Source organism: Sphaeramia orbicularis, chromosome 16, assembly GCF_902148855.1.
Source record: "Sphaeramia orbicularis chromosome 16, fSphaOr1.1, whole genome shotgun sequence".
Taxonomy (NCBI): domain Eukaryota; kingdom Metazoa; phylum Chordata; class Actinopteri; order Kurtiformes; family Apogonidae; genus Sphaeramia; species Sphaeramia orbicularis.
Genome location: NC_043972.1, coordinates 55,329,086 through 55,356,788, shown reverse-complemented (window position 1 = coordinate 55,356,788; position 27,703 = coordinate 55,329,086). Strand labels below are relative to the sequence as shown.

The 27,703-nt window shown below is 37.9% G+C and overlaps 4 protein-coding genes and 2 pseudogenes across 4 annotated transcripts in view; 2 read left to right on the top strand and 4 right to left on the bottom strand.

Moving 5' to 3' along the window:
- The window catches only part of LOC115436241 (NLR family CARD domain-containing protein 3-like), a 1,147,354-nt gene that overhangs the window by 340,945 nt on the left and 778,706 nt on the right, over positions 1–27,703 (bottom strand). The window lies entirely within an intron of this gene.
- LOC115436275 (zinc finger protein 664-like) overlaps positions 1–27,703 on the top strand; it is a 1,196,486-nt pseudogene that overhangs the window by 866,865 nt on the left and 301,918 nt on the right.
- LOC115436287 (zinc finger protein 431-like) overlaps positions 1–27,703 on the bottom strand; it is a 676,852-nt gene that overhangs the window by 367,973 nt on the left and 281,176 nt on the right. The window lies entirely within an intron of this gene.
- LOC115436309 (gastrula zinc finger protein XlCGF8.2DB-like) overlaps positions 1–27,703 on the bottom strand; it is a 56,513-nt pseudogene that overhangs the window by 25,405 nt on the left and 3,405 nt on the right.
- LOC115436305 (zinc finger protein 2 homolog) lies at positions 11,639–14,403 on the top strand. The gene is made up of 2 exons (XM_030159148.1): positions 11,639–11,752; positions 13,360–14,403. The coding sequence occupies exon 2, from the start codon at positions 13,434–13,436 to the stop codon at positions 14,370–14,372; it is 939 nt and encodes a 312-aa protein (XP_030015008.1). The 5' UTR covers positions 11,639–11,752; positions 13,360–13,433; the 3' UTR covers positions 14,373–14,403.
- Positions 24,048–25,505, bottom strand: LOC115436274 (zinc finger protein 420-like). Its single transcript, XM_030159081.1, has one exon. The coding sequence runs from the start codon at positions 25,437–25,439 to the stop codon at positions 24,063–24,065; it is 1,377 nt and encodes a 458-aa protein (XP_030014941.1). The 5' UTR covers positions 25,440–25,505; the 3' UTR covers positions 24,048–24,062.

Genomic DNA, 27,703 nt, shown 5'->3' with positions numbered 1-27,703 from the left:
GCCCTCACACACGTCTGAACAGCTGTGGGACTTCATCCTCTGCATCTCGGTGGAGGCCAAACACAGGCTGAGTGCCCAGGAGCTGCTCAGGCATCCCTTCTCCCAGATCCTCTGATGAAATCTGCCCGAACCATGAACTTTAACCCAGACGGAACCGGTCCAGGGGTCAGTGTTAAATCCTCAGTGGTATTGGACTGAAAACCCAAACACATGCTCTTACAGGAGTCACCAGCAGGGGGAGACAAAACACAGATGAGGAGGTTTGAGAGATGCAAACACACACTCCTGATGTTCTCCTTCAGAATCAGCGTCTTTCAAGTCAAATCCACTCAGCTGTGTCTTCTGTCATATCCTCTACTGTGTTTAGATTCACTCACTGAGCGGTTTTGAGGAACACCACGAAGCTCTGAAAAGTTTTCAACAACATTTTCAAGCTGGAGAATAAGATGAAAAACTAATTTCTGTTCAGTGAACATCAACAAATACTCACTTTGTACAGTGTTCATGAGACGGAGTTGTTCTTTTTTCACTTCTGGTGATTGTTTTTATCACTGTCGCGTATAAATCAGTGAAAGCTCCACCCTTAGACAACTCTTCATATCTATAAACCTGCATGTCTAATGACTAATAGTAGCTCCACTGGAGTTTAATGAACAGGTTTATTGTTTTTCAGGTGAACATATCAGACAGAAATTAGTATCAGATAATAAATAACAACACAAACCTAATGAGACAAACCTGATAACGGAGAAAAATGTGAAAATAATGATAATATACAGGGTGGGGAAGCAAAATTTACAATATTTTGAGGCAGGGATTGAAAGACAGTGTATGACCAATTAGTTAATTGAAAGTCATGAGAATTTAAATCTTCAAATCAAATTTTACTGCATTTCTAACAGTCTTGTTGTCTACAGTACCTCAAGTTCAATTGCCATTTTTCTCATGGATTTGGTTGGATCCTTTAGGATTTTGGATTTGAGAACTTTCATAAAAGCTTTGATATGTTTTTGTTGCTTCCTCCACTTCCAGACTTCTTGTAATAGTTTTGCTCATAGTCATTCTCTTCTTTACATTATAAACAGTCTTTATGGACACTCCAACTATTTTTGAAATCTCCTTTGGTGTGACGAGTGCATTCAGCAAATCACACACTCTTTGATGTTTGCTTTCCTGATTACTCAAATGGGCAAAAGTTTCTGAAAAGGTATGGATAGTAGTGTTAGCTATGATTATGACATCAATATATGTTTGGTTTCAAAACAACTGACGTAGTGCCTGCTGAGAAAAAAAGAACTAAATGTTCATTGTAAATTTTGCTTCCCCACCCTGTATGTTACTTCTGTTAGTTTTACACAGGTAAAGATGATTATCATGACATCAAACAGAATAGAATAGAATAGAATAGAATAGAATAGAATAGAATAGAATAGAATAGAATAGAATAGAATAGAATATCCTTTATTGTCATTGTGTTTTCCAGTCAGTGCAACAATATGAATAAAAAACCAATACATCAGAAAATAAAATTATAAAAGAAAACTAGTAAAATAAGAAAATCGAATATAATATTAAAATAAAGTTAAGTGGAAAATCTACTAAGTCTGAAAGGTACCGTATAGTGATATTGACCCACACATGTTCTGGGTCAATTCTAGGATTCTTCTATTATAGGATGAACAGGCAGATTTATTCCAGTATATTTGAACTGTCTGTATGGACTCCTGAAATCAGGAACCTAATGAAACAAATGACATTGCATTGGCTAGTTTGGTTTAAATTGTTATATGGATGTATATAAATGATATGGACATAAATATTGGGACACATCATGTCTACAGCTGTAAGATGTCCTGTTCATGATGATTTGAGACATAAACATAAATATTTCCTTAAAGTTTAATGGGAGATTTTTCTTCCTCCAGTGATCAGCCATAACATTCTGACATTTACAGGTAAAGTAGTATTAATGTTGATTATGTTATTACAATGGGATCTGTCAGTGGGTGGGATTTACACTATATGGACAAAAGTATGTGGACATGTTGAATTTAGGTGTTTGTTTTCTAACAGGGGTCTGGGATACAAAACAATAGTCACAAATGTCATAATATAGATTTATATTAGGACAAATATCATTGCATTGGTTAGTTTGGTTTAAATTGTTATATGGATGTATGTAAATGATATGGACATAAATATTGGGACACATCATGTCTACAGCTGTCATCCCACTCCTTTTCTCATGTTTTCTTTTCATTTTAAATAAACCTTTTCGTTGTTTGGTTGAATGTTATATTCGAAACAAATAAACAAACAAACACCTGGAAGATGTCCTGTTTATGCTGATTTCAGATATAAACATGTATATATTCCCCAAAGTTTAATGGGAAATTTTTCTTCCTAAGTGAGATGTGAAGAAAGTAGATGGTTAGTTGTGGTTGAGAGGTATTATTTACATTCAGAGTATGACAAATATTTTAAAAATTTAGAGGTAGAACATTTAAAATCATTGTCATGGGAAAAAAAACAACAAATCAATGCAGAGAGAAATCAAGTAAAAACCATCTCTGATTTTGGAAGCAAAGATACTACTGTACTGTACGCTCAGTACAAGAGCATGTGTTTGTTTTTTTAGTCCAGTACTTCTGTGGATTTAACACTGACCCTTAAATTTGAGAATTATTTGATTTTCAGCATTATTGTAGTAGTACATCTACTGTTAATACCAGTATTTGTAGTAGTAGTGCGTCCACTGTTAATACTTGTATTTGTAGGAGTAGTACTTTCACTGTTAATACTTGTATTTGTAGTAGTGTATCCGCTGTTAATACTTGTATTTGTAGTAGTAGTACATCCACTGTTAATACTTGTATTTGTAGTAGTAGTATATCCACTGTTAATACTTGTATTTGTGGTAGTAGTACATCCACTGTTAATACTTGTATTTGTAGTAGTAGTACATCCACTGTTAATACTTGTATTTGTAGTCGTAGTATATCCACTGTTAATACTTGTATTTGTAGTACTAGTATTAACACTCGTGGACATTTGTTGTAGTTATTAGTAATTATATGAACATTTGCTGTTCTACTTTTTAATAGTTCTAGTTCAGTTTGCTGTACATCCATTAAAAAAAAAAAAAGAAAGATCATGATCAAGTTGGCTATAAACAAGATTTTGACATTCAAGACGACAGAGACAGATATATACCCAGAGGACATACAGTCATGAAAAAAATGATTAGACCATCAAAAGTCATCAAAAACAATAGTTATGCAATCCAGTACTAACTCCTGTGCGTATCATGTGACTAAAACAGACAGAAAAGAAAACATGGAATGTCTAAAAGCACTGTTTTTGTCAGTACAGTGCCATAGATATCGATGGAAGAACTGAAGTGATTTTGGTTTTTATCAAGAAAACATGTTAAATGGATGGATATCAGCTCTGAAATTAAACTATCATGAGCCAGTTTTGTTGTTATCATTATATTTGTCTAAACAAATGTACCTTTAGTTGAACTGGGCATTAAAATGAACAAGAAACTGAAGAAAACAAGGGGTGGTCTAATATTTTTTTTTCTGTGACTGTACATGGAGCTAATGCTGAACTGAACTGGAACCCTCTGAATGGCCTTGAACACATTTCCACAGCTTCCTGCCTACGGTTCATTTGTGTGGTGCCTGGTTTTTCCTCATTGATCTGAACCACAAGGCTCTCACGCTGACTTTCCCCGATGACCTATCTTTATTGGACACTGGAGAACATGCATCGTTGTGGTTCCAAATGTATTCGGGTACTCACTCACACCAACATGTGTATGACAGCAGACACAATACTGTAGACAGATCAAGTTCAATAGATATTAACGACTGATGACAGAGACAGAACCCAGGTTTGAAATGTCACAATATCACAACGTTGTGAAGAACAAACCCCAGATGACGCACATAATCCAGTCCTCCAGTTGTTAGCTAACGTTCACGTCAACCTGTTCAAAGTTCTTCCTTCCCTTCCAAATCATGTCTATATGATCCACATCCAGTTGGAATCCTCTGTCCACTTTACTGGGAGGTGTTGGAGTTGGTCCAATCTGAGGAACATCGCTGATATGAAGTTTTGGGAGCTCCTGAAGACAGCGCGTGTAGACCGTCTCCATAGTTACACCGGAAACAACATAGCAGTGTTGACTTTAGAATACCTGGTCGTCATAGCGACGCTGTGCGTAACTTCCGTGTTGTTCCGTCAAACTCACGCTGAATCTTTTCATCTTCCACCAAGGACAGAAATGTCTGAACCTCCTGGACCGACCACGGTGTGGTTTTGCGGGCTGTCATCATGGATTAGCCTACCGCTGTATTTACTGTACACTTCCATATCTGGTTTTTAAATGGCAGGACGCGCATTGATGACACAATGATGCAGAGACAAATCTCTGACCAATCATCGAGCCGTTTGCATCGACACGCTTTACTTTACATGGACGAATCAGAGCACTGTATACTGGCATGACAAACCAATCAGAATGCAGCTGTTGTCATTCCAGGAAGTTCCAGCCCCTTTTGTTCCTCCTTTGTTTTTGCTGTAAGAGCCAGAGACAAGCCGTGAAGCGGGTTCATCCAACTTCATTCTACTCGATGTTAGTCGGTGGGTTTGGACACAGATTCTCATCTTTTGATACTTAGGAGCAGTTTGAGCTCAAATCTCCCCAAGTCTTTTTCCTCCTGGATATCTCGCTGCATAGGAGTTTGTTTAGGGCCGTTGCTATGGAGATAACATGGCGGTAGTAGGAACACGAGAGCACCAGCAGCGCAGATATTTCTAATTCCGACCAAAATACAAAGTTTAATCTTATTTCATGTTCAATAGAACGGAGTTTGTTCTGATATAGATACTTCTACACAGGGCCGGACTGAGACTCATTTTCAGCCCTGGAGTTTCATACCTCAGACCGGCCCACTTTAGATCACGACCGATTATTATTAAAATCATGGAATTATAACCTTACATGTTAGGTCTACACACTGTTCTGCAAAGCCTTGTAATTCAGTGTATTTTCTAAAATATTTCCAATTCAGCGCAAGTAAAGGTTGCTTCACAATGTGGATTTATTTCAACAGTGAGTGCACATCGACGTCTCCAAAATTATTATTCCTCACAACACAACAATAACAGAATCTATATTTTTGTTCTTATAAGTGTTAACATTTTTCAAACCTTTAAAATGTTTGAAATGAAAGAATATATAAAAATATTAAATAAAAAGATAATTTAAAAAAAAATAAAGCTTGCTGCACTTTCATCATTTTAGTATCCTTTGCAACAAAATATTTCCATCACAACTTACTTGTAGTTTGTTCCATCGTTGCCATTGCAAACTTTTGGTATAGTTATATTAGGGGTTTGATGAATGAATGAATGAATGAATGAATGAATGTTTATTTCAGTTAAATACAAAACATATACATATTTTTTAAAAAAACAGCAACAACAAAACAAAACACATACATATTTAAAAAAACAAACAAACATAAAATTAACACATTTTGTAACTGAAAAAGGAAGAAGCTGAAGCCGGACGCTTATTTCTGCTTCTCCTATTCACATCCTAAATTCACGTCTACACCCGTAGTTGCAGCAGGTAAATACTTAAACACAAATTATACTACATTCAGTGTTATAAATCGTTTTGTAATCATATTACTTTCATAGCCCTTCAGAATTTTGACAAATTAAAGTCTTTTTGAAACTCAACAGTGAGCTACACAATTTCACTTCATCCTTCAGTTTGTTCCATAGCTTGACACCAATAATTGAAACACTGTGATATTTAACGTTTGTTCTTACTTTACATTTTTCAAACACAAACATCCCTCTTAAATTATAATGTCCTTCTCTTAACTTAAAAATTTTCTGAATACAAAAAGGAAGGTTTTTACTTTTAACGCGAAACATAAATTCCATTGTTTTTAAATATACAATGTCAAAAAATTTTAGTAAACCAGATTCTACAAAAAGTGGATTACTTGATTGGAGATAACCAGCTTTGTTTATGACTCTAATAGCTCTTTTTTGGAGTTTAATTATCGGGTCTAAATTAGTTTTATACACATTGCCCCATACTTCCACACAGTATGACATATATGGCATTACAAGTGAACAGTACAACATATGCAAACATTTTTTGTTTAACAAGTCTCGAGTTTCATAAAGAATCACAACAGCCTTGGACATTTTGCGTTTGATATATTCTATTTGTGGTTTCCAACAGAGTTTATGGTCAATAATCACTCCCAAAAATTTTGTTTCATACACCCTTTCAATTTCAATTTCATTAATTTTCAGTTTTATATCATCATTTCCCCTAGCACCACCAAAAACCATAAATTTTGTTTTATCTTCATTAAGTGATAACTTATTTACATCAAACCATTTTTTTAACTTGATCAATTCCTTTTCCACAGTTTCTAATATTTGTTTCATATTTGCTCCTGAATAAAGCAAATTAGTATCATCTGCAAATATTGTAAATTTTAACTCACTAGATGCCATAAAAATATCATTTAAATAAAGTATAAATAACTTGGGTCCCAGAACTGAACCTTGTGGGACCCCACATGTTACTTTTCTAAGTTGTGAATTTGTATTTCCAATTGATACATACTGAGACCTATTTTGTAAATAACTTTTTAACCAGTTTTGCGTCACACCTCTTATACCATACATTTCACATTTCCGGAGTAATATTGAGTGATCAATTGTGTCAAATGCTTTCCTTAAATCAATAAAAACACCAACAGTATGTTGTTTCTGATCCACCGCTGCTGCTATATTTTCTGCAAATTCCATTACTGCTAGAGATGTTGATCGGTTTTTCCTAAATCCGTACTGGTGATCATTTAATATCCTATATTTGTCTATGTAGTCATCTAACCTCTTTACAAACAGTTTCTCAAGAATTTTAGAAAATTGTGGTAACAGTGACACCGGTCTATAATTTGACATCATGTGCTTATCACCATTTTTATAAATCGGAATCACTTTAGCTATTTTCATGTTTTCTGGAAAAGTGCCTGTTTCAAATGATTTGTTACATACATACGTGAATGGTTGAAGGATACTGTTTATCACTTGTTTTATGAGTGACATATCAATGGAATTTCTATCAGTAGATTTTTTATTTTTAAATTTCCTGACCACTTCCAACACTTCACTTTCACAAACTCCACCAAGAAACATTGAATTATTGTTTTCAATATCAAAATCAAAGGTTTTATCATCCTTTTCCCACTTGGTAATATCTTTTGCCAAATTTGGACCGACATTAACAAAAAAATCATTAAATATGTTCACGATGTCCTCTATATTTTCCACCACAGTGTCACCAGTTTTAACAACATATGTAGCAAAATTCTTTTTATTACTTTTTTTAATCATATCATTTAACACTCTCCAAGTACCTTTAATATCATTTTTGTGTATTTCTAACAACTTATCATAATAGGCTTTTTTATGTGTTCTTATGATTGTTGTCAATCTGTTTTTGTATCTTTTATATTTATTCTCTTTTTCTTTCATTCTGTGCTTCAGAAATTCCCTATAGAGCCTGTTTTTCTTCTTACAAGCCCTTTCCAATCCCTTAGTTAACCATGGTTTCTTATTCTTTTTAAAATCTTGTCTATATTCTTTCACAGGACAATGTCTGTTGTACAATGTCAGGAATATGTCTAGGAAAGCATTATATGAATCATTAACATCATCTACATAAACGTCATGCCAGTCATAATTTATGAGTTCCTCATTTAAGGCCATAATTGCTTCTGGTGACTTTGTTCTAACCACACAAGGTTTTTGCTTATAGTTGGGTAAAGATAATTTGTTGTTCATTTCCAGTTCTACAAAAACTGGTAAATGATCACTTATGTCAGTCAGAAATAGACCACTCGTTATTTCACCATCAATAATGTTTGTAAAAAATATTATCAATCAATGTTGCGCTTTCCAATGTGATTCTACTTGGTTTTGTAATTACAGGATGAAAACTCAAACTAAACATAGTATTTACAAATTCTGTTGTTTTTGCATGTTCATTCCATTTCAGTAGATCAATGTTAAAGTCACCACAAACCAGAATCACCTTATCACAATATTTTTCATATAACTCAGTAATCTCCTTATTGAATTTCTCAATACATGACCCTGGTGTCCTGTAAATACAACTAAGAAATATGTTTTTGTGTTTTTCCATCTTAATTTCAACCGTTACACATTCCATCAGATTGTCTATAGCAACTGTCAAGTCACCATTTATCTTACATTTCAAATCATTTAACACAAATAGGGCCACGCCCCCTCCTCTTTTATTGGCTCTGTTTTGCCAAAACATCTCATATCCTTCTAACTCATCATGTAACCCTTTCTCATCACTCAGCCAAGTCTCTGAAATTGCTATTACACTAAATTTATGCTGAAATTGTTGCAAATAATCTTTAATTTTATCAAAATTACTATAGAGACTCCTGCTATTAAAGTGAATCACCGAAAAACCCTTCATTTTAGACTTATACTTGTCTTCTGAATAATATTCACATGTTGTTTTAATGCTGTGGTAGAAGTGAGTCTCTGGATCAATATCATTCTCTAAAACATAGGGTTTGTGATCTTTAAAGTCAAAAGACTTAAATTCAGTGTATTCACACATTCTCATATTTCAGTCCCCAACAGTAACTGACCTCACAGCTCCATCACAACAAAATTCAGATATGACATATGTCCATTGGTCCACCTCTGTACTTTGTTCTTCATTTTCATTTGTATTGATCAAGCTCAGTTATATCTCTAATAACAATAACTTTGGCCCGTTCAGGAGTACCATTCAGTCTTATCATTACCTTACAGTTTCTTACCCATGTGTCTTGAATTTTTTTTTTCCTTTTTCAAGATTCTTGCTTGTCTTGCAATTGCAGCATTTCTCTTTGTTAAATTTTCATTTATGTACACCCCTGTGCCCTTAAGTTTTTTTGCATGCTTAAGCACTTCAATCTTCTGTTTTCTACTCACCAAACGAATAATAATGTTTGGCCTCTTACTCTGTTTTTGGGGTAAGGTGTGACAAACAGCTATATCTTTATGGTGTAAAGCAATGTCTTTGCTGTTTAAAAACTTAATAACTTGTTCCTCCAGAGAGTATAATTCAGTGTTTGATGCATCCTCACCGTCCTTGTCACCTGCTGTGATGCTTGCATAAGTGCGATGGTTTGTCTTTAGTCCTGTTATCATTAGATCATCCATCCTTATGCACTGCTCCAGATCTTCAACTCTTCTTTCCAGTTCGTCTATTTTCTTGTCTTTTTCCCTGATCACCTCCTTCAATTTCCGCATTTCCTCAATTAAATCCAGTAGTCCCGTCTGTTGTTTTGCCACCTTGCTTAGTTCCTCAGACATAAAGTTCAAAGACTTCTTAACTTCTTCCATGTCCTCTGCAAGTTTTTTAGTTGCCATGTTTCCTGTATTAGCTTGGCTCCTGGCCTAGCCTGGTAGCTAGCCGCTGGTGGTGGTGGCTCCTGGCGGTGGACGGACGTTTCGGACTTGGACGTTTCAGCCTAGGACGTTTCGGCCTAGGACGTTCCGGACTAGGATGTTTCGGACTGCACTTTTTGCAGAGTAGGACTTTTCGGACAAATCATATTTTCAAAAACAAACACCATAAATTTATGTTTATTTGCATATAATTTTATTATTCACTCGATCACATATTAAAATTGTATACAATATACTCAAATTAAAGTATCAAAATTATTGCAAATAAACATAAATTTATGGTGTTTGTCTTTGAAAATATGATTTGTCCGAAAAGTCCTACTCTGCAAAAAGTGCAGTCCGAAACATCCTAGTCCGGAATGTCCTAGGCCGAAACATCTTAGGCCGAAACGTCCAAGTCCGAAACGTCCTACATTCGCTCCTGGCCCGGTAGCTAGCCGCTAGTGGTGGTGGCTCCTGGCCCGTTAGCTGGCCACTGCTGGTATCAAACGTCATCAACGTCACATTGCTGCTCCAGTTGAAGATGATAAGAAAAAAATATGTGTATCCTGTGACTGAGGGCGAGCAAAGCAATCAAAGCTAACAACAGACTCATCTTCATCTGTCTCATTTGTGCCTAGTGGTTCAGGGTTGTGCTGCTGAGCTGCTCCTCTGTCATCAGCAGACTCTGCTCTCCCTTTCACACTTCCTCCAGTTTCTCTAGACTCGCCTGCACCTGTATCACAATAAAAAATAATATCTACAGACATTTTGACTTACTTAACCAATTAAGATATTTACATTTGCAAAATATGCAGGTTTATTTAATATTACTTTATGCTATTGCCTTTCAGTTGTGGGCTTTGTGTATTTACTGTCTCACTTTTAATAATAAAAATTAAAATAGGTCAGGACTATGGTTTGGGTCTAGAAAGTGGTTTTACTGGAACTAATGCTTGTTCACACAGTCTGTTCCAACAGCTCACCTTTTCCTTCCATCCTGACAGGAACAATCCCCTCATCACTACTGGCTCCTGGCTCTGCTTCTGACACTAAAGCACATTTTAAAAATGGTCATAATTCTCAGCACAAATCTTCTATTTTGCAAAGCCTTGGTGTCAGTTTCATTCATGTAGTGCTGAATCATGGAGCATCTCAGAGCACCTTTCATACTGAACAGGCCTACACCATACTCTTCATTGGAGCCTATTTCTTCTAATAATCTTCCCTCTATGAGCAGTCCTACCTGCCCACTCTGGACTTGTGGGCTCATGGCTGGTGTCTGCTGCTGGATCTGCTTTCTGACTCTGAGGAGCTACAAGACAAAGTTTCCCAGTTATGTGGCGTCGCATCATACTATTATTTAAATTGCATAACGTTATGTTCCACGCCACAATGCCACACAATTCATTGACTCAATAATTAACTAACTTGAAAGGTGGTTTACCCGGTTCATCGTCCTCATTAGTTGTTTCCAACCGGGAGGTCGTTTGTGTGAAAAAGTTGCAGATTTTGGCACATTTGGCTGCGTTTGCTTCAAGAGCTTTCCTCTTTTTCATTCTTGCTTCTCCACACCACCCTTGCTCTTTCTATTATCCATGTTTCAAACAGCAAACACAGCTGACCATCCACAGCCTGCAGAGCACAGATGGTATATGCTCCACAGCTACAGTACAGAGCTACTAACCATATGCAAGGACATGTTACGCCAGGTCACGGTGTGTCCGCAAAAAAAGAGGAAGAAAACAAACAGTTTGCTAGTAGAGGTGGTGGGGCCCAGGAACAGCGGCTGCAGATTACGTGATCAACTCAGTGCTATGACTGAACACTGGCCCCCAAAAAATAAATAAATAAAATATTAAATATATATTTAAAGTGAACTCCAGCCCTTGCGGCCTAAATATTATAGTGGCCCACCGGGAATTGTCCCGGTCCTCCCGATTAGCCAGTCCGGGCCTGCTTCTGCATTGTGATGAGTAACAGTGACTAACGTTTGTGCCTGAGCCCCCCCCTCTCAGCTTTCTCATCCAGAACGCCCCCTGGGGGGCGGTCCCACCCCCGTTGACAAACCCTAGTGGAGGATGTTAAAGTCATGTCTGCTGTTTGTTTGTTCCACTTGTAGATTTCCTGCCTCAGTGGATGAAATCCTGGAAATGCAGAGCCATCATACAGACCTTCTGGAGCTGCTGGGTCACAGATTGGATCTTTAGGACTGAAAAGCTTTTCTGAGGTCAGTGAATACTCCAACTGTGGGATGGTTTGGATTTATTGAATTGCTGATTTCCTCTGTTGAGTCTATTAATGCCAGTGAAGTTCCTCTGCTCTGCTTTATGTTTATCTATGAATTTGTCCAACTGTTTACTGAATAGTTTTTCTAGATTTTGTGAGAATTGAGGTCGTACTGGAACAGGTCTGGAGTTTGTGAAATGGTGGTTAATCCTAGATTTATACAGAGGGAACTTTTGCAACTTTCATTTGGTTTTAATTTAGACATAGTCCAGGTTGACTGTTGGTTTACAGAAATATGTATTCCTGATGTTTTATACACCGTCTAAGTGTTTTTGTATGGGTTTTTGTTTTGAAGATGGTTTTAGCAGAGATGAGAGTTAGAAGAGTTTAGTGCGTTCATGTCTCACAGATAGCTGCTGTCTAGGTCATCTGACTGAATTTGTCGTGTATGGAGCAGGAGATGAGGAGGGATTTTTCCTGCTGTTGCTCCTGCTGTTGTATGTGAGGTTATATCAAATATTGTTTGTCCTTTTAACATTGAGTATCTGTTGCTGTTTGAATCAGTTGTTTTGCTTCTTTGAACTGATGTTTTGTATTGTGTTATTTTGCAGATATTGCAGAATTCGTATCAGTAATGCTATTGTTGTGTTTCTACTTTTATTGTTGAGATGATGTGATATGAGATGGTGCAGACTATTGGTAGATGGATTTGTAATGTAATGTTTAGTTCTGGCTCCTTGGTGAAACCCCCCACCCCCATTGTACTTCTGATGTCTTTTGTAATTGTTGGCTTTCCTGGCCTTTGTCTCCCTCTCCCTCCATAGTGAAGGAAAGGGGGGTGGGGGGTGACTGGAGGGCCTCCTCTGTTACAGGGAGGGGCAGAGGAGCCTATGGTAACAGGGAAGAGTGGTGGTGGTGGGGTGTTCCATACTGGAGAGATGTGAAGAGGGACCTGAATGGGTGGGGGCTGGAGTCAGGACAGATTCAAACCTGTTGAAATGCAAATTCAGCTCGTTTGCCCAGTCCTGATCTCCATTAAATGGTTGTTACTCGATGTGTTCAGGGTGCAGTGTTGAATTTGGATGTATCACCAAGAAAAAGAAAACTGGTTTAACTCAACAGTTCTTCATCCAATCAGCACTAAACTCCATGTGCATGATAAGAGTCACACCCTGAACATAATGACATGACAATATTGAATCAGACTCATAGTGCCACCTATTGGTAACAATAAATGACACGTTTTGGTGTTTTGATGTGCAGATTGAACATGTCCAACTTTAATTTCCTCAGAAAACCTTAAGAAGTCCATTATTAAATACGTTTCAAGTTGGTGACCTTAGGTAACGTCATATGATCGTGGTGGTGCTACAAGTTCTAAGAGTTTTTTATAAAACAAAAAATTATTGTAATTGTTCTAATCTGCATCAATTTTCACATGTAGAATAAGAGGACTGAGTTTTTAAATGTTTGAAAATGTCCTATTAATTGTCTAACTAGTTAATTTTGTCTGTCTGCTTAATCTGGTTTGAAAGGGATGTGTTTGTTGTGTTCCATTCCATTGCATTTCAGTGACCACCTCTTCTGTTTCTTTGTGTTTTGATGTAGAGAGAAGCCAAAGGTGGATTTGAAGTGAAAGCTGAAAGTTGTATCTGGACAAAGATCACCTGATTCCAGCAAACATGGATGGAAGACCCACCTGTGACCAGTGTGGAAAGACTTTCTCCACAGCATATAACCTAAAAAAACACCAACGCATCCACACTGGAGAAAGACCATATGAATGTGACCAATGTGGAAAGAGTTTCATCCAAATGAGTGGGCTTAAATATCACCAACACATCCACACTGGAGAAAGGCCATATGAATGTGACCAATGTGGAAATGCTTTCTCCACAGCATATAACCTAAAAAAACACCAACGCATCCACACTGGAGAAAGACCATATGAATGTGACCAATGTGGAAAGAGTTTCATCCAAATGAGTGGGCTTAAATATCACCAACGCATCCACACTGGAGAAAAACCATATGAGTGTGGCCAGTGTGGAAACGCTTTCACCACAGCAAGTCACCTAAAAATGCACCAACGCATCCACACTGGAGAAAGACCATATGAATGTGACCAGTGTGGAAATGCTTTCACCACAGCAAGTGATCTAAAAAGACACCATCGCATCCACACTGGAGAAAGACCATATGAATGTGACCAATGTGGAAAGAGTTTCATTCAAGTGAGTGGGCTTAAATATCACCAACACACCCACACTGGAGAAAAACAATATGAGTGTGGCCAGTGTGGAAATGCTTTCACCACAGCAAGTTACCTAAAAATCCACCAACGCATCCACACTGGAGAAAGCCCATATAAATGTGACCAGTGTGGAAAGAGTTTCGTCCAAGTGAGTGGGCTTAAATATCACCAACACACCCACACTGGAGAAAAACCATATGAGTGTGGCCAGTGTGGAAATGCTTTCACCACAGCAAGTTACCTAAAAAGCCACCAACGCATCCACACTGGAGAAAGCCCATATGAATGTGACCAGTGTGGAAATGCTTTTATCAGAGCAAGTGATCTAAAAAGACACCAGCGCATCCACACTGGAAAAAAGCCATAAGCCTGTGCCCAGTGCGGAAAGAGTTTCGCCCAAATGAGTGGGCTTAAATATCACCAACACATTCACACTGGAGAAAAACCATATAACTGATGCTAGCTAATCACCTAAAAATCCACCAACGGACCCACACTGGAGAGAGACCCAAGTCCATCCCATAATTTCACACCCACAACCCAAATCCATCTACACTTCACATCTGTCCTCACTTTAGTCCATTCACAAATATAAAAGCCTCTGAAATTATGATTACTCTGTCTTAATTGAAAGAAATCTTGAATGCTATTTGGAATTATATTATTTTTTACTTTATAAATCATTTACACTATCCTGCAATTTTAAGGGTTTCAAGTGGAATAAATCAGTTATTTGTTGCTTCTAAATATTCTACTTTATTACTTACTTTGTTATTAATTAGGTATGTTATCAGTACAGGTTCAGTTATTGTCACGTTTGTAGCAGTGAAATATGACTTTGTCCTTAATTGATGTGTTAGTGAGATGTATCTTATTGTAAATGACAGATGAAGTGTGACTGAATCTTGCTCTAGGCCACGCAAAAAGGCTCTGTACTTTTCTTAATGCTATTGTAATACTGCTGACCTCAATATAAAAAACAAAGTGAAAATGTATGAAAAAAAAACAAAAGAAATGAAATGTTATAAGTTCTTTGCTTGACGAGTGTTTTTGATTTGCAAATCTAAGTTGTATTCTGATTTATACTTTGTGTATTTTCACCTTTGTGCTGAACAGTGATGAAAAGGTCAGGTTCAGCACAATGTGCCTGTTTTGCAACATGGAAATTTTTTGTGGTTAAGGTGAGCTGAGTGTAATCTTAATTATGAACTTGGAAACTTACTGTGGTCAAGAAATGCTAGCCTCCCTGTGCAAATGTTCGACTGAGGCGTGACCCTTGATCAAACTGTCAAATGCATAAGTGCTATTTTGCAGATTTTGCAGATGTCCAATGCACTTGTTAAACTTAAAGTGAACTTTCAAATGGGTGTGTGCTTCGAGTGATTGACGTATATACTGACATGATTTGCTTGACGTGTGTACTGACGCATTTTACCCAGCAATTGTTAACCAATCATGTGTGTTTGTTGAACTTATGTAACTGAATATGGGAGTAACTAAGCATGGGAGTCTTCAAAGAGTCACTAAAGATGATAAAATGTAATGAAGATTTTTATGTGTTAGACGAACAGTGTGTTTGATGGGATACTAGTGGTAAACTGCCTTCTCTGACAGCTCACAATTTTTTGATTTTTGTGAATCATTGCTGTTTTCAATAAACCAGATTCTGGGTTTACCTTTTTTAAACTTCAACCTTACTTATTGGTGGAGTTTTCCTTCATTCTCCTTTTGTGTTTTTCCATCGGCAGCTTTAAGTGGTAAGTTTCTTTACCATATTAGTTAACGCCCATCGCTTGGCAGCCCGGCCTCTGGCCGGACCTCAGTTTTAATGGGGTATCTGAGCAGGATAGAGAACACTGGCAGTCATGCATTTTTCAGGCACGTAGAGTTAAGCCCAGAGCGCAGCAAAGGTAGTTACCCGGTGTTAAAATATAAAGGTATCTGGGGCAGTAATCCATTAACTAATATTATTGTAGTTTTTTGTGATTATTGTGCTACGTGCTTAACATGTTATCATGTGCATCACTGAGTGTTCTTTAAGTCTTATTAAAGCACGGACTCCGAAATTCAAACAATGCTGAAATTCAAATAATGCTTGATTTCAAGTAATGCTAAAATTGAAATATATGTTGAAATTGAAATAATGCTGAAATTCATCAGACTCCTGCTCTCCAGGAGGCAGAGACTCAAGCACGACCTCTTGATTTTTTTCCCCCATTTTTCATGGTTATCATCATGTAATTGTCTTTTGTGAATCTCCTTGGGGGCATTTGTGAATTTTCAGGAAAATCAAAGTCTGTGATTTGAACTGTTCTTTTTTTTTTTTTTTACAAGTGGACACCTAGTACTGTCATCAGTCAGGTTTGGCCACAGTGCAGGATCATCAGCGACAACTGGAGGACCTTCCTTTGTTGATAATTCAGGTGCAGGTGAGGAGGTGGTTTAGGAAGTGCAGGCTGGGACATCCTCTTGGGTTTCCTCAAAGGACTCCCCATAATCTGCGCTGAATAAGACCATAATGATCAGCCTAATTATTACCATTTTAAATAATCCAAATTAGACATTATATTAGACTGGATAAATACTTTATAAAACCATAAAAACCCAAACAATCACCACTGACCAAAACCATCTACTGATCTAAAATGTTAAACCCTTACTGATCCACTAATCCTATCAATACATGTAAATAATTGGTGTAAAATGCAGTTTTTCGTCTTTTCGTGGTCATCAGATATGACCCATTTGGACGTTCAGAGGCTCCGTAGTTACCGTGGAAATACTGTCATCTTCTACAATATTGATTCACCAGTAAAACCCATGGAGTTGAATAAATGAGGGTGGATGAACACACTGGGTTTATATTTGATCAAAGATATTTTTGTTGAAAATATAACTTTCCCCCAATTTTTTTCCTGATTTGATAAAATAACTTTGAATTTACTCTGAGCTTTAATGAACATCTGCATGATCAGTGAATTAGATATAGGAAAATACATGATTTACACTGAAAAAACTTCCAATAAAGAGGATAGTATTACAATAAATGGTGATAACTAGGATAGGTTCCAAATTTCTGTATAACCACTGAAAATTGCGCAAAGATACATGTCAGCATGGTTTATGACATACTTTCACTTTCCCGTTCATAACTTTGCCTACTCTGTTACGAAGCGGACACTTTTGGACCATAGGGGCTTCTGTCGTTAACTGTTAAGGAATCATTGAATGTGTATGGAGGGCACGAGTCAACTACTTGAACTGGTCTAACAGCGTTTTACGCGTTTGTTTCCTGTATCTGCGCTCTCTTTACTAAAGAATCCAATCTAAGGCCATACACAAGCAGCTTTACCTGATGGTAGAAAAGGGGAGGAGCCTGCTGACACTACGGCCTACAGTAACCGCTATTGGAACAGCAGGTGATTGGCACATTGAATTATATCTAAAACTAGCAACTAGTGGTTTGGGTGGGTGGGTGGGGGTGTGTGTGTGTGTGTGTGTGCATGCGTGTGTGTATGTGTGTGCATGCGTTGTAGATGAGAACTGGACTGGGCTGTGAATTTAAAAACAGGCATTCTTGGTTAGAGTGGAAAAAACATAAAGTTAGCTAAATACTAGACAGCATTTAAAGCTAATAGAAACAATTTAAATGTACAAAGTTAACGCTATATTCAAATGTCAATATACTGTACATAAAATAGAATAAAAGTCAGAACTAAAATTATACATAAAACACTAAATAAGAACATATATATAAAGCATCACCATTATCTGAGAAGGAACTAAAAGTATAACAACAATGTTCCTTAAAAGCATCAAACTCCTATTCAATCGATTAGAAAAACATTTATATCCAGATTTATCCTTTTCCCATTCATTTAAAATGACTTTGAATGTTTTAAAACAGACCAGTTCCTTTAGTTTTATCTCCTTCTGTAGATTGTTCCAGAAAGTGGGAGCAGAAAATTTAAAAGCTTTCTATCCCAGTTCAGTTGAGACTTTTGGAACTCGTAAAGATAATAGATCCTGGGACCAGAGACTGTTGTGTTATGGTTTTGTCGGCGTTGGTTTGTCTGTCTGTCTGTTTGTCTGTCTGTCTGTCTGACCGTGTGCAAGATAATTCAAAAAGTTATGGACGGATTTGGATGAAAATTTCAGAAAATGTTGATACTGACACAAGGAACAAATGATTAAATTTTGGTGGTGACTGGGGGAGGGGGGGCCACGGGGGCCCATTGATCTGCCTTGGCGGAGGTCTGCGCTCTCCGAGTGCTTCTAGTTATTTAAGTCTTTCCAACAGATGTAGACCAGCAAATATGATGGAAGCAGAAATAAAATACATTTATAGATTAAAAAAAAAAAAATACCAGTGTTTAAAACTATTAGTTACTATGGATGACTAGGATTAGTTATTATGGATCTCATTTTGTGGGAAATGAAAAACAAAATCTAAATGAAATAAAAAATAAAATAAAATTAAAAAAAATACAATAAAACCAATCAGTGGTGGGGGTCAGCGACACCTCCAGGCCTTTGTACATTTAATGAGCCATTATGTAGGTCATTATCTGGACGATGGTGAAACTTGCGTAGCACAGATGTTTGGACTGCATTAGTAGGAGATGGGTGGTGGCGTAGACCCCCACCCCTGTTGAGAGAAGGCCGTTTCATTTACACATAGATGGGTTCTTTCAGTCCTCTCCCAAACCATCCGTCTTCCCTCTCCAGGATGTGGACGTTCTCATCCTCCAGCATGTGTCCTTGGTTCTTGAGGTGAAGGTAAATGTTGGACCGTGCGTTTGTGGAACAGCTGTTTAGTTTCTCCTATAACAGATCACTACATTCAACTGCATAAACCACATGGATCAGCTTCTTGCATTCCTGTGTTTTGTCCTTTGGGTGGTCCAGTCTCTGTCAGTGTTTCTGGGCTTGAAATGCACAGGGATGTTGTGTTTGGAGAAAATCCTTTGAATCCTCTCAGTATTGACAGGATCAATAACCGGCTCCTGCCCCAACATTCTGAGAACTGAAGAAGCCTCTTGGATGAGAGGGGAAACACTTTCAAACCAAGAACCAAGTCCAGTTACTTCAGATTCAACCTTTCAAGGAGCTGAATTTGCATTTCAACAGGTTTGACTCTGTCCCCACTCCGGCCCCCACCCATTCATGTCCCTCCTCACACCAATCCAGAATGGTAGCCCCCCCACCCTGCTGTGACCGTCGACACTTCAGCTCCACTCACCCCTCCAGAACGATGCCTCCCCCCTGCTGATACCACCATCACCTCTGCCCCTCACACACCTATCTACACCCCCCACAGGGGAGTTTCTCAGCACCCTCGTCCCCTCACTATGATGCGATGCAATATGATTCACACCCAAATCAGAGTGATGAAGTACATTCTGATTCAACATGTTCATTCTGGTAAAAAAAAAATATGCAGTGCAAGTCAATGAGCTTGATTATTTATCAAATAAGACCATGACTTTTCACAAAGTGACTTTTGTGTAATTTCAGAACACGTGCCTCACATACAGTCAGTGAAAAACTTCGGACTTTGTTTCCAAAGTTGTTTCTCTGCATGTTTCTAACACTCAACTTCCTGCTCCCTTCTTGTAATGTAATGTATTTGTAACGTAGGTAAAACGGAAAAAGGTTCTGTTACTTTAAGAGACACCTGTGCAAGTATTCTGGGATGTGCTGTTATTTTATCTGTGGGTTTGACCAGTAGTTGTTGGAGTTTTGTTTGTGGTTTGGTTTCATTAAGGATAGTGGATAGTTCTTTAATTATTTCTGCCAGATGTCCATTCATCCATTTTGTGAACTGCTTACTCATTGTGAGGAGCTTTTCCTGGTTATCAGTGGTCAAAGGTGGAACAGCCTGGACTGTCACTGTAGCTGACAAACACAAACAACCATTCATACCTACGTCTGATTCACACAGACCCATGAACCTTATGGTGCGTGTGTTTGGACGGTGGGAGGACCAGAGTACCTGCACAGAGCCACACACTGATGCCAAAAAGATTTAGCAACTTTTCAGAATGCCCTAACAACAAATTTAGCTACTTTTCAAACTTGTTTGAAAACATTTAGCAACCAAAGTGCTATATAATTTTCGTCTAATTACCAATTAAGAGGCTGGCTAATTGTTTATATAATAATCCTTTCTGCCGTTTTTATGCTAAATGCTGTGCTACAATAATAGCTACTGATGTCAATGTGCATTAGCTTAGCCATGAATGCTAATCTTTCTTTCAATCCAAACTACCACAGTACACAGTTTAGTTGTGTGTTTTATGTACGTTAGCTTAAAACACATTTCATAGTTTTACATTAAAACTTAATGATATCCTTCTTGCAATAATATATTTTCAAAGGGGTAAATAATCAACAACTAAACTTACAAAATAACAAACAAAAATCAAGAAGAATTAGTAATTTAATCGCCAATGCAATCACATCTTTTGAATTTTTGTCCTAACATTGGTGATATTTACAATTTAGCCATAGCTAGTAGCTAAAATTTACATATGCGAATATAGCTGATTGTAACTAATAATATTTTTAATATTGCTGTCCTTACCGTTCCATAATGGAAAGTCCAGTCCGGTCTTCCTTGGCGGGTCCTCAGTGGGCTTCCCTCTCAGATGGTCTTCTGATTCTGGTCTTTGTTGTTGGTTCTTGGTTCAGTGGTCCCTAGTCTGGTCTCGTGCTGTTCTCCACTGCTTGTACTCGATGCTAGTTGTTAGCATAAATGCTACTAGCTGAAATCAGTTAGCTTCTCCAGAGCTCAAGAAGTAGCTTTTCTCCCTCAAGTTGAGATTGAAATGTGACCGTTAAAATGTGTCCAGTGTATATATACAGTGTCCAAATGAAATGATGAAAAAGGGAAATGCACGTGTGTGAAGAACATAATACGAACATCTCTACGTGTGTGGAATGAAAACAGAAATTCCAGTTGAATGAAATCAGACAATCAGTGACTTTCAGTGCAATGACCCATTTACACACGTTTTCACTGACAGTTTCATGTTTTGATTGATAAAACTGCTTTGATAGTGGAAGTTACAGGATAATCTGCCATTACTAGTTCTATTACTTCCTCTGTATATTCGGTGGTATAATGTTTAAGTAGTTTTTGTAAATAAACTAATTAATAATCCTGATAGTCAACTACTGTATAGTCATGATTTATGAGTGTTACCTTTTTTCATTCCGGTGCTTTGCTTAAATTCCTGGTTGTGTCTACTCATAAAGTTGCCACAACCTCTAGAGATAAAGGTATGTGCATTATTTATTAATTATTTCATTTTATTGGGTGTATATTTATTCTTTATTGTGTGCTTCTATTATATTTCTGTTTCTTACTATACTTACTGCTGCTGCAATTTCCCAATTAAGGATTAACCCATAAAGACCCAGTGATACTTTTGTGTCTGTTCCCAAATAGATTTTTCCCTATTTATAAACTTTCTTAAATGATTTATCACCATTTATTGTAATACTATCCTCTTTATTGGAAGTTTTTTCAGTGTGAATCATGTATTTTCCTATATTTAATTCACTGATTATGCAGATGTTCATTAAAGCTCAGAGTGAATTCAAAGTTATTTTATCAAATCAGGAAAAAAATTGGGGGAAAGTTATATTTTCAACAAAAATATCTTTGATCAAATATAAACCCAGTGTGTTCATCCACCCTCATTTATTCAACTCCATGGGTTTTACTGGTGAATCAATATTGTAGAAGATGACAGTATTTCCATGGTAACTACGGAGCCTCTGAACGTCCAAATGGGTCATATCTGATGACCATTAAAAGACGAAAAACTGCATTTTACACCAATTATTTACATGTATTGATAGGATTAGTGGATCAATAAGGGCTTAACATTTTAGATCAGTAGATGGTTTTGGTTGATGGTGTGTGTTTGGGTTTTTATGGTTTAATAAAGTATTTATCCAGTCTAATATAATGTCTAATTTGGATTATTTAAAATGGTAATAATTAGGCTGATCATTATGGTCTTATTCAGCGTAGATTATGGGGAGTCCTTTGAGGAAACCCAAGAGGATGTCCCAGCCTGCACTTCCTAAACCACCTCCTCGCCTGTGCCTGAATTATCAACAAAGGAAGGTCCTCCAGTTGTCGCTGATGATCCTGCACTGTGGCCAAACCTGACTGATGACAGCACTAGGTGTCCACTTGTAAAAAACGGACCAGTTCAAATCACAGACTTTGATTTTCCTGAAAATTCACAAATGCCCCCAAGGAGATTTACAGAAAAAAAATACATGATAACCATAAAAATTGGGGGAAAAATCAAGAGGTCGTGCTTGAGTCTCTGCTTCCTGGAGAGCAGGAGTCTGACGAATTTCAGCATTTGAATTCCAGCATTATTTCAATTTCAACATATATTTCAATTTTAGCATTATTTGAATTTCTGAGTCTGTGCTTTAATAAGACTTAAAGAACACATGATAACATGTTAAGCATGTAGCACAATAATCACAAGAAACTACAATAATATTAGTTAATGGATTACTGCCCCAGATACCTTTATATTTTAACACCAGGTAACTATCTTTGCTGCGCCCTGGGCTTAACTCTACGTGCCTGAAAAGTGCATGACTGCCAGTGTTCTCTATCCTGCTCAGATATCCTGTTAAAACTGAGGTCCGGCCAGAGGCCGGGCTGCCATGCAATGTGGGTTAACTAATATGGTAAAGAAACTTACCACTTAAAGCTGCCAATGGAAAAACACAAAAGGAGAATGAAGAAAAAAAATCCACCAATAGGCAAGAGTGAAGTTTAAAAAGGTTAACCCAGAATCTGGTTTATTGAAAACAGCAATGATTCACAAAAATCAAAAAATTGTGAGCTGTCAGAGAAGGCAGTTTACCACTAGTGTCCCATCAAACACACTATTCATCTAACACATAAAAATCTTTCCATTACGTTTTATCGTTTTTAGTGACTCTTTGAAGACTCCCATGTTTAGTTACTCCCATACTCAGTTACATAAGTTCAACAAACACATATGATTGGTTAACAATCGCTAGGTAAAATGTGTCAGTACACACGTCAAGCAAAACACATCAGTACATACGTCAGTCACTCTGAGCACACACCCATTTGAAAGTTCACTTTAAGTTTAACAAGTGCATTGGACATCTGCAAAATCTGCAAAATAGCACTTATGCATTTGACAGTTTGATCAAAGGTCATGCCTTGGTCAAACATTTGCGCAGGGAGGCTAGCATTTCTTGACCACAGTAAGTTTCCAAGTTCATAATTAAGATTACACTCAGCTCACCTTAACCACAAAAAATTTCCATGTTGCAAAACAGGCACATTGTGCTGAACCTGACCTTTTCATCACTGTTCAGCACAAAGGTGAAAATATACAAAGTATAAATCAGAATACAACTTAGATTTGCAAATCAAAAACACTCATCAAGCAAAGAACTTACAACATTTCATTTCTTTTGTTTTTTTTTTCATACATTTTCACTTTGTTTTTTACATTGAAGTCAGCAGCGTTACAACAGCGTTAACATAAGTACAGAGCCTCTTTGCATGGCCTAGAGCAAGATTCAAAGTCATATTTCCTCTGTCATTTAGCATAAGATACGTCTCACAAACACATCAAATAAGGACAAAGTCATATTTCACTGATATAAATGGGACAATGACTGAACCTGTACTGATAACGTACCCAACTATTAATAAAGTAAGTAATAAAGTAGGATATTTTTAAGCAACCAATAATTGATTTATTCCACTTGAAACCCTTAAAACTGCAGAATATTGTATATGATTTATAAAGTAAAAAATAATATTACTCCAAATAGCATTCAAGATTTCTTTCAATTAACACAGAGTAATTATAATTTCAGAGGCTTTTATATTTGTGAATGGACTGAAGTGAGGGCAGATGTGAAGTGTAGATGGATTTGGGTTGTGGGTGTGAAATTATGGGATGGACTTGGGTCTCTCTCCAGTGTGGGTCTGTTGGTGGATTTTTAGGTGATTAGCTTTAGTGAAAGACTTTCAACACTGGTCACAGTTATATGCTCTTTCTCCAGTGTGAATGCATTGGTGACATTTAAGCACATTCATTTGGGTGAAACTCTTTCCGCATTGGGCACAGGCATATGGTTTTTCTCCAGTATGGATGCGTTGGTGTTTTTTTAGGTGACTTCCTGTGGTGAAAGTTTTTCCACACTGGTCACAGTTATATGGTCTTTCTCCAGTGTGGATGCGTTGGTGGATTTTTAGGTCGCTTGCTGTGGTGAAAGCATTCCCACACTGGTCACAGTTGTATGGTTTTTCTCCAGTGTGAATGTGTTGGTGATGTTTAAGCCCATTCATTTGGGTGAAACTCTTTCCGCATTGGGCACAGGCATATGGTTTTTCTCCAGTGTGGATGCGTTGGTGTTTTTTTAGGTGACTTGCTGTAGTGAAAGCATTTCCACACTGGTCACAGTTATATCGTCTTTCTCCAGTGTGGATGCGTTGGTGAATTTTTAGGTTATTTGCTGTGGTGAAAGCATTCCCACACTGATCACAGCTATATGGTTTTTCTCCAGTGTGAATGTGTTGGTGACATTTAAGCTCATTCATTTGGGTGAAACTCCTTCCGCATTGGGCACAAGTATATGGTTTTTCTCCAGTGTGGATGCGATGGTGTTGTTTTAGGTGACTTGCTGTGGTGAAAGCATTTCCACACTGGTCACATTCATATGGTCTTTCTCCAGTGTGAATGCGTTGGTGGATTTTTAGGTCACTCGCTGTGGTGAAAACATTCCCACACTGGTCACAGTCATATGGTTTTTCTCCAGTGTGAATGTGTTGGTGACGTTTAAGCCCATTCATTTGAGTGAAACTCTTGCCACACTGGTCACATTCATATGGTCTTTCTCCAGTGTGGATGCGTTGGTGGATTTTTAGGTCACTCGCTGTGGTGAAAGCATTTCCACACTGGTCACACTCATATGGTTTTTCTCCAGTGTGGATGCGATAGTGGATTTTTAGGTGATGTGCTGTGGTAAAAGTCTTTCCACACTGGTCACAGTAATATGGTCTTTCTCCAGAGTGGATGCGTTGGTGGATTTTTAGGGAACTTGATGTGGTGAAAGGCTTTCCACACTGGTCACACTCATATGGTCTTTCTCCAGTGTGGATGCGTTGGTGTTTTTTTAGGTCACTTGCTCTGGTGAAAGCATTTCCACACTGGTCACACGCACATGGTCTTTCTCCAGTGTGGATGCGTTGGTGGATTTTTAGGTCACTTGCTGTGGTGAAAGCCTTTCCACACTGGTCACACTCATATGGTCTTTCTCCAGTGTGGATGCGTTGGTGGATTTTTAGGTGACTTGCTGTGGTGAAAGTCTTTCCACACTGGCCACAGGTGGGTCTTCTATCCATGTTTGCTGGAATCAGGTGATCTTTGTCCAGATACAACTTTCAGGTTTCACTTAAAATCCACCTTTGGCTTCTCTCTACATCAAAACACAAAGAAACAGAAGAGGTGGTCACTGAAATGCAATGGAATGGAACACAACAAACACATCCCTTTCAAACCAGATTAAGCAGACAGAAAAAATTAACTAGTTAGATAATTAATAGGACATTTTCAAACATTTAAAAACTCAGTCCTCTTATTCTACATGTGAAAATTGATACAGATTCAACAATGTACAAATGAGTTACAACAATTACTTGTTTCATGACAAAACTTCAGAACTCGTTGCACCGCCATGATCATATGATGTCACGTAAGGTCACCAACTTGGATGTATTGAATCCAATTTGACCAAATCTGAGGTGGATATGTTCAACCTGCACATCAAAACACCAAAACATAGACTCGTATTTAGATAGATCTTCCATCCGCAGAATAGTGAGAAGTAATTTGAGTGTCCTTCTGAATATATTCATCAACTAGAAGCACTCGGAGAGCGCAGACCTCCGCCAAGGCTGATCAGTGGCCCCCCCTGTGGGCCCCCCCCACGCCAAGGAGGTTATGTTTTTGCCAGGGTTTGTTTGTTTGTCTGTCTGTCTGTTTGTCTGTCCGTTAGTGTGCAACATAACTCAAAAAGTTATGGACAGATTTTGATGAAATTTTCAGAGTTTGTTGGAAATGGGCCCCCCCGTGGGCCCCCCCACCCCCGATCACCACCAAAATTTAATCATTTCTTCCTTATCCCGTTTCCAACAAACCCTGAAAATTTCATCAAAATCTGTCCATAACTTTTTGAGTTATGTTGCACACTAACGGACAGACAAATAGACAGACAAACAAACAAACCCTGGCAAAAACATAACCTCCTTCGCGGAGGTAATAATACTAATTTGTCTGACATTTGGAGAGTTGCTAATCCGACTTGCAGAGAATGCTCCTTTTACTCAGCAATGCATAACTCATACAGCAGGATAGATTACTTTCTCGTTAATGCCATATGCTGTAGATGTGACATACCATAATATTCTGATCTCAGATCACAGCCCTTTAACATGCACAGCACTAGTTTCCACATCAAAGTGCAATTAGTTTGCAACATTCTTTACTGAGAAGGTTCAGGGCATTAAACACTCAATTAATCCCACAACCCCATTACCACTGCAGCCTTCTAGACACCTAGAGCTGACACACTTCACACCTGTCACCGACAAAACAGTCCCAGAGACCGTCTCCAGTTTGACTTCAGCCACATGTTGCCTCGACGAGTTGTCCACTAGATTTCTAAAGTCTGTGCTGACCAGTTTGTTACCCCAGCTCACTCATTTAGTTAACATTTCACCACAATCTGGAACATTTCCCAGGGCCTTGAAAACTGCTGTCATTAGCCCTCTCCTAAAGAAGAGTAGTCTTGATGCAATAGTACTGAACGACTATCGGCCCATATCAAATCTGCAGTTTTTTGGTAAAGTCCTTGAGAAAGGACAACAGCTCTCTGACTTTATTCTACTGAACAACTGCTTTGATGATTTCCAGTCAGGTTTCAGACCCCATCACAGCACTGAGACTGCTCTGATCAAAGTGACAAATGACATCTGTCTGAACACAAAAAAGGTAAAGTAACAGTCTTAGTCCTGCTGGATCTGAGTGCTGCATTTGACACAGTCATTCTTGTGATCCTGTTACAGAGGTTAGAGGACTGGGTAGGCATCTGTGGTCCTGCCCTGAAATGGTTCAAGTCCTACCTGGAGGACAGGAAGTACTTTGTTCAAATCGGAAACTGTGTGTCAAACCAAATGGCAGTGACCTGTGGGGCCCCCAGGGGTCCATCCTAGGACCCCTCTTGTTCAATCTTTACATGTTGCCCCTGGGCCAGTTAATACACAGGAATAATGTGTCCAACCATAACTATGCAGACGACATTCAGATTTACATCTGGCTGACAGCAGGTGAACATGGGCCTGTGGACTCACTCTGTGACTGCCTCCAACAGATCACTGTGTGGATGCAAAACAACTTTCTCCAACTAAACTCAGACAAGACTGAAGTCATTGTCTTTGGCACACAAAAACCCAGAGAAAGTGTCATCAGTCATCTGGAATATCTTACTCTAAAAGCTTAAAAATCAGATTAGAAATCTAGGGGTAATAATGCACTCAGACTTAAACTTTAACAGCCACATTAAATCAGTAACATCATCAGCCTTTTACCATCTGAAAAACATTGCCAG